The 6,778-nt window shown below is 27.8% G+C and overlaps 1 protein-coding gene across 1 annotated transcript; it reads right to left on the bottom strand.

Moving 5' to 3' along the window:
• Positions 31-2,933, bottom strand: LOC107619705 (GEM-like protein 4). Its single transcript, XM_016321997.2, has 4 exons — positions 2,764-2,933; positions 927-1,242; positions 745-819; positions 31-638 (listed from the first exon to the last, which is right to left on the bottom strand). The coding sequence occupies exons 2-4, from the start codon at positions 1,090-1,092 to the stop codon at positions 190-192; spliced, it is 690 nt and encodes a 229-aa protein (XP_016177483.1). The 5' UTR covers positions 1,093-1,242; positions 2,764-2,933; the 3' UTR covers positions 31-189.

Genomic DNA, 6,778 nt, shown 5'->3' with positions numbered 1-6,778 from the left:
GTTCCAACAATAAAAAATTCCATCCAAATAAATAGATATATAAATAATTTCAATTTCCTTCATACATTATCAAATTAATCCAAACAAAATATTTGATTTGCAAATCAACAAATCATCATTTCAGAATGTACATGTTTCTTCATCCTAATTAACTCAAAGGTAGCTTCTTCAGCTATACATACATTGTTCTTAAGCTTGAGAAATGGCATGTTCAAGACATGTCAAAGTTTTTTGATACTTTATGACTCCCATCAACCAAAAATCAAAGTTATCCATTGTAACTATCTCTATATACTTGTGTTTTGGCTTCTCAACATTTTCTCTTTGGTTTACACACTTGATCTTTTTGAGTGGAATGGAAACTTTGTAATGAATCCTCATCATTTGGCCTTTCCCTGTAAACACTCTGATTGATCTCTCACTGCAGAATGCTACCCTGTCACTTGAGATGAACAGCAGACCTGCTAGAGGCCCTGATGTCGTTGAAAGATAGCATGGCGAAGCTTTTAGAAGCGTCTCACCTTCTCTGACATTGAAGAATTGCTTAAACACTTTGTCTATTCCACCAAGTTGAAGAATTCTAGCCCCTAAGCTCAACTTCCCCTTAAGACTTTCAGATATCTTTGGTGCCATTCTCACTGCAAATTCATACTCATATATATCAGTTGAATTTGTATTTAGACTACTTCACAATTCACATGAACACCAAACAAATCATTTTGATAACAACAAAAGGGTACTCACCATGTTCTTGGACTCCTCGTGAAAGACTATCATCACCCTTCCTTCTAAGTTTGTTTAGAATTGAATATACTCTGCCTGAAACAATGAAATTCACAAGATATTATTAGTAAGTAAATCCATGAAAAGTTCAATAAACATTGATGTTTGTGTATAATAAGGAAAAGAAATTAAAGTAGTCTTACTTTGCTTTGATGCTTTTGTTGAATATTGGGATTGAGTAGAGGAAGAGTCTAGCAAATAGTATCTGTTAACTGATTTCTGAAGCTGATCACATGCTGCTGAGATGATTGGATTTCCAATGAACAAGTCTTGAAGAAGTGATGATGAGGTCTGCATCTTCTTTGACATTTTAGCAGTTGGTGATTAAGATACTAGATGATGGAGGAATGAAGATATGTTCACTTGGGCTGGTTTGATGAGTCCCTTGTAATCCAAAGAGGTATTTAAAGGATTGAAATCTTTGAATTCAATATTGATCCTTGTGTTGTATGACTCAGACTAGGATCATCAACCATGATATTGTTAGTATTGACAACATGTATTGTCTGCTTGCTTTTCTTTTTGAAAAAAGTTGCTATACAAAGATTCAATATCCACGTCAACATTTTTTAGACAAACAAATTATGAAGAGGGTAGTTTTTCTTTTCTTTTTAGCGGTTAAGACTTTAGATAGATAGAAGAGTTGATATCTTAAGGTGCAAGGTTCCATATTTGTTGGTAGAAACAAAGGAAATAAAGCATTTGTCTCTGATGACATAATATATATATAATTTGCAACTTGTAATGGAAAATAAACCTTAAAAAAATGTAAAAGAGCATTGCTACCATCTTTTTTTATGTTGCTTATGTATGTGAGAGCGTTCTGAGTTGGCATCTTAACTTTATGATGCATCTCTTTTAACTCTCTTACCAAACATAGAAGCCATGTTGATGACTTCAAATATGTAAAAGTTCACTTCAAATATGTAGATGACTTTTTAAGAGAGTAATGCAGATACCATAAGCATAACCATTTGGCTGAAGTGGGAAACAACACAATCTCTTTGCTTTCCAGTGAATAGGGAATGGACGGCATTCCCTGCATTTAGATATTCCTTTTTGCATTGTTTGTTTTGGAATGATTGACTAATCCTTGAAGAAACTGAATTTGTTTTTCTATTTCTTTTGGACCTAAAACATTGCATTTTAAGAGGGGTGGCATGTGCTTTTGTCTTTGTGGGGCATGAAATCACATCACATCAAATAAAATCAAATCATATTTTCATATCAACTTTATGACATGTGTATCAAGGGAACTGCCAAATCATTTCCACATAGGTCATTCTCTTCTCTTTCTTTCATTTGTTGCATGCATGGACCATTGAGAATATCTCAAGTTAATGACAGTAACAGCAACAAGCATATAGCACTTCTTATCTAGGTTCTAATATGGAAAGTACTTGAAACTTGAATATTTTATTTCTTTCAGAGAAGCTCCTACATTATTATATTAATAGAGTCAAAGTATATATTATAAAGTGAGGTTGATGAGGCTGAGAGGGCTATGAAGACAATGTCATGTGATGGAAGTTGATACTGTTTAGGCCAGAAATAGAAAGTGGTCTCTTTCACATGCATCAATGTTGCAAAGAAAATAATAGCCAAATCACTTCCACATCATCCCCATATGCTGCTAGAAATTCAAAGCTAACAGTAAAAGTTCCTTCTTCATTACTTCTGTTTTGATCATTTTAAAGGGGAAACACTCTTCTACTTATATCTCACTTGGCCACAGCTAAACAAGAAATACCGAAATAATTATAATGTGTTGAACAAAAATCTAAGTTGCATGATTGATTTAACTTGAGTAATATTTTTCTTAGGACATTATAAGAATAAAAAATATTATCTTTCTGAATTTAAGATATAATTCAGATCATATAATGCACTTTTTAGAAAAAATTTTCATTATTATCATTCAAGCCTAAACAGAGTTATTAAGCGAAATTTTGAGTTTGTAAATCAAGGTGAGAGACTTACCTTTGGATTTGATCTTTGTTTTTGTGCCCTAATCTCTGACTTTTCTTTTTCTTTCTTTTTTGTTTCTTGATTTTGGCAATCAAAAATCACCTTTTTCTTCTTGATTTAAAACTCTAATCCAAGTTTTCTTTTCTTGCCTTCTCTTGGAGCTAATTCACATAGGTTAGAGAAGAGAGAGAATGAATTTAATAACTTTGAGAGAATGATGAATTTTTTATTGAGTAGGTTTTTGGTGGCCAAGATTATAGTAACTAAAAATAGCTAAGCTTTGACTGACCAATGAACACATAACATGTGGAGAGTTGGGTGAAAATTGTTAGTTAGAGTGATAGGCAGATAGGACTTATTGTTAGTGAGTAGCAGAGCAAAAGAGTAAATAAACTAACCAAAATGATGTGTATATTATGTGGGCCTTTTTTTAAGAAAAAAAAAATCTGTTAGTATTTTTTAAGTGGATAATTCCAAAACTTTAATTGTTGGGCTTTAGTATGAAAATCTATTATAATGTGATGAAAGTAATTTAAAGAAAATAAGAACTAAATCATGTAATATTTATGTGAGTTCTTATTATTAATATATTTGTGACATGGATTATATGAGAGTATAAATTTATAAAGTGTTAAAATTTTGTAAGAAAATATTTTTTTTATAAAAAAAAAATTTATTTTAAATAAAAATAACTATTAAATAGTATTTGATCCGTCATCTTATAACTCGATCCTTATTGTGCATTATAAATTATAACTTGGCCTTAATTATCATTCATTCTGTAACCGACACCTTCATTATCGACTTAATGACCATTATTCTGACTTAATGATCAACAATGATACGATCAACTCTATTCATCAATTCTATGCCTATAAAAGGCACCAATTTTTATATATATTATACATTCTAGATATATTCTATATATATTCTATATTCATAAAATTATTATAATATACAACACATGATGACTTCTATTTCATGTCTTACATTCTATATTCATAGAATTATTCTTATACCTCTTAAACACTTACTGACTTGAGCGTCAGAGTGTTTTTTGCAGGTACCCACTCCCTTATTCTCTCCTTACTGACGTATAACTCATCCCGACCAGAAATTTAAAGACATTCATCGACGGACGAGCTATACACCGGCCAAACTCAGCAAGAACAGTATTGTTGATATTATCATAGTTATTATTATTATTATTAAAATTTTGAAAATTAGTAATTTTTAGTAGTTTTGTTCATCTTTTGGTGAATATAAACACTAAATTATGTTTAATAGATAAATTTTATTAATATATGTGTTCAAACTCTGAAAATTTTGAGTGCAAATGATAATGATTCATGTGTGCAAAACTTTAATAAATATAAGTGTAAACTGTATGTTTATTGTGTACAAAATCTCTATAAATATGGGTAATTATTACTGACTAAGTGCTGACAAAAAATGATAATACTTGCATTGTTAGTCATATAACATTGTTGTTATTAAAAATCTTTATAATGATTTTATTAATAAGATTTACTTTTTTACTTTGTGAATCCACTAAAACTGGCATCCATAAATCTTGAATTCATAATATCATACCTTCTATAATTTACTTAAATAAACCAATTGAAAATCAATCATACCAGATTGTCTTAAAACTGAATTTACTATTAAACTTTTTTTTCCTCTCAATATTTATATAAAACGTGTTCTTGTATAAAATTTTAAAGAAACAAATATAAAATCTGCAAAACCACCACAATTTGTGAAGTAAAATTGTTAGTTTTATCAACGTTTAAGTTTTTTTTTAAATATTAATTTGTTAATTTTATTTAACTAAAAAAATTTTGCTTTTTAATTTATATATCTATAATTATACATATTATTTGTTAATTCCATGATATAAGTTTTAAAACTAAAGAAGAAATGGGCATTGACAAGCACAAAACGTACAAATATAAAATAAAAAGAATCACTTGTATTTTCTAAAGATATTCATGTAAAATTACGATAAAAGATATTTTAATCATAATAGTGTATAAAATATTTTTATATTTAGATTACTAGGAATGGATCTAGGATTTTTAATATGGAGGGGTTGAATTATAAACAAATTTTTTAGTTTTTTTTAGATTTTTTTCATTACATAAAAGCAATTTAGGAATAATATATAGTTATTGAATTTGTTTTATCCAAATATAAAAAAAAAAAATCTTATAATTGACTATGTAGAGTATTTTATTTTAAAATTTGAGTACATGCATGTATTTATCTAAGTCACTAGAATATTACAAATTTTTATAGTATTTCTAACATTTTTTAAGACATTTTTTTAATTATTTTGTATGGAATAAAATATTTTTTGTGATATAATTTAAATAAATTTATTAAAAAATTAATAATTTAAAAATTAAAAAAAAAGCAGAACTCAAACTATATTTATAGGGCATTTATTGGTAATTCGAATGAGATCAATTCGAATTACCTTGGGCTGCTACTTGGTGGTAATTCGAATTAGTCCACTTCAAATTAGAGTTATATTCACAGTGCATGTAGTTCGATTCACCCTCATTCGAATTACTAAAACATTTTGTCCATACATAATTCGAATTACACTGCTTCGAATTAGTATTGGATTTTATAATTCGAATGGGTATCATTCGAATTACATAAAAACACTTGGTAGATCTTTGTAACGTTTTTCGTTTTGGTAAATATATGTAATATTGGTCTCCAATTGGTTTATATCTGTATTTTGTCCTAAAAAATATTAGAGAGCTAAATAATTAAGATATAAACGCATTACATAATAAAAATTAATACATATAAAACTACTAAATTACATAATATTTTTTATTTCTTTAGGCATATATCCCATATGTAGACATGGTTCTTTAAAATTTTTTTATGGCCAGAGCCACTACTGTCTCCTAAGTGTTACAATAAAAAATAAAAACAGAATAAAAATTAATAAAAACTAAAATTCACATTTTGTATTTGATTGTAACTCAAATAAAATGGTATATCTACAAACATATAAATTTAAACCATGAATTTTATTTTTGAAAAAAATAACCTATATATAACCTTCTAATGTGGCATTTTAGTATAAATTTTTTACATTTTAAATTTTAAAATAACAAATAATAATAATAAAAAAATTTATAAAAGTCTAACCAGATTTATACGTGTAATTCTAAAAATATTAAGGCATAGTAAAATTATTATTTCTCTTTTAATAATAATAATAATATAAATAATACCAAATAATATCAACAATACTGTTTAATAGTTATTTTTATTCAAAATAAAAATATTTTCTTATAAAATTTTAACACTTCATATATTTATATTATGATATAATTCATGCCACAAATATATTAATAATAAGAACTCACATAAATATTACATGATTTATTTCTTATATTTTTTAGATTACTTTCATCATTAATAGTTCATAATCTTTTATTGATTCAACATTATAATAGATTTTCACCCTAAAGTCCAACCATTAAAATTTTGGAATTATCCACTCAAAAAATACTAATAAATTTTTTTCTTAAAAAAAAAAGTCCACATGATATACACATCATTTTGGTTAATTTATTTATTCTTTTGCCCTACTACTCACTAACAATAAGACTTATTACTCTTACTAATAACTTTTACCCAATTCTCCATATATTATGTATTTATTGGTCAATCAAAATTTAGCCACTTTTAGTCACTATAACTTTGCCTACTAGGGGTGTGCATGGGTCGGGTGAAATCGGGTTTGATGCGACCCAGACCCGGCCCGAAATATATACCGGGCCTGTTTGTTAGACCCGAATCCGACCCTAGACCCGATGAAACCTATACACTTTCGGGCCACGATTATACCGGGTAAAAACCGGGCCGTTAACATAACCTTGATACCTTCTTGTAAGTTAGCATGTAAAAATATCCAAATTTCCAAGACTCCAACCATTATTTGACATGATAAAATTCACTTAGAAAAATATAATAAGAACTAACTCTTCTCTAAAATTAA

Source organism: Arachis ipaensis, chromosome B09 (assembly GCF_000816755.2).
Source record: "Arachis ipaensis cultivar K30076 chromosome B09, Araip1.1, whole genome shotgun sequence".
Classification (NCBI taxonomy): Eukaryota; Viridiplantae; Streptophyta; class Magnoliopsida; order Fabales; family Fabaceae; genus Arachis; species Arachis ipaensis.
Note: the sequence above shows the minus strand (reverse complement) of the source record. Positions and strands in the feature narration are given on the sequence as shown.

Coding starts and splice junctions, on each gene's coding strand:
- LOC107619705 (XM_016321997.2), bottom strand. CDS start 1,092: ATGTCAAAGAAGATGCAGACCTCATCATCACTTCTTCAAGACTTGTTC. Junction 820..926: donor AACAAAAGCATCAAAGCAAA/GTAAGACTACTT, acceptor TCATTGTTTCAG/GCAGAGTATATTCAATTCTA. Junction 639..744: donor ACGAGGAGTCCAAGAACATG/GTGAGTACCCTT, acceptor ATGAATTTGCAG/TGAGAATGGCACCAAAGATA.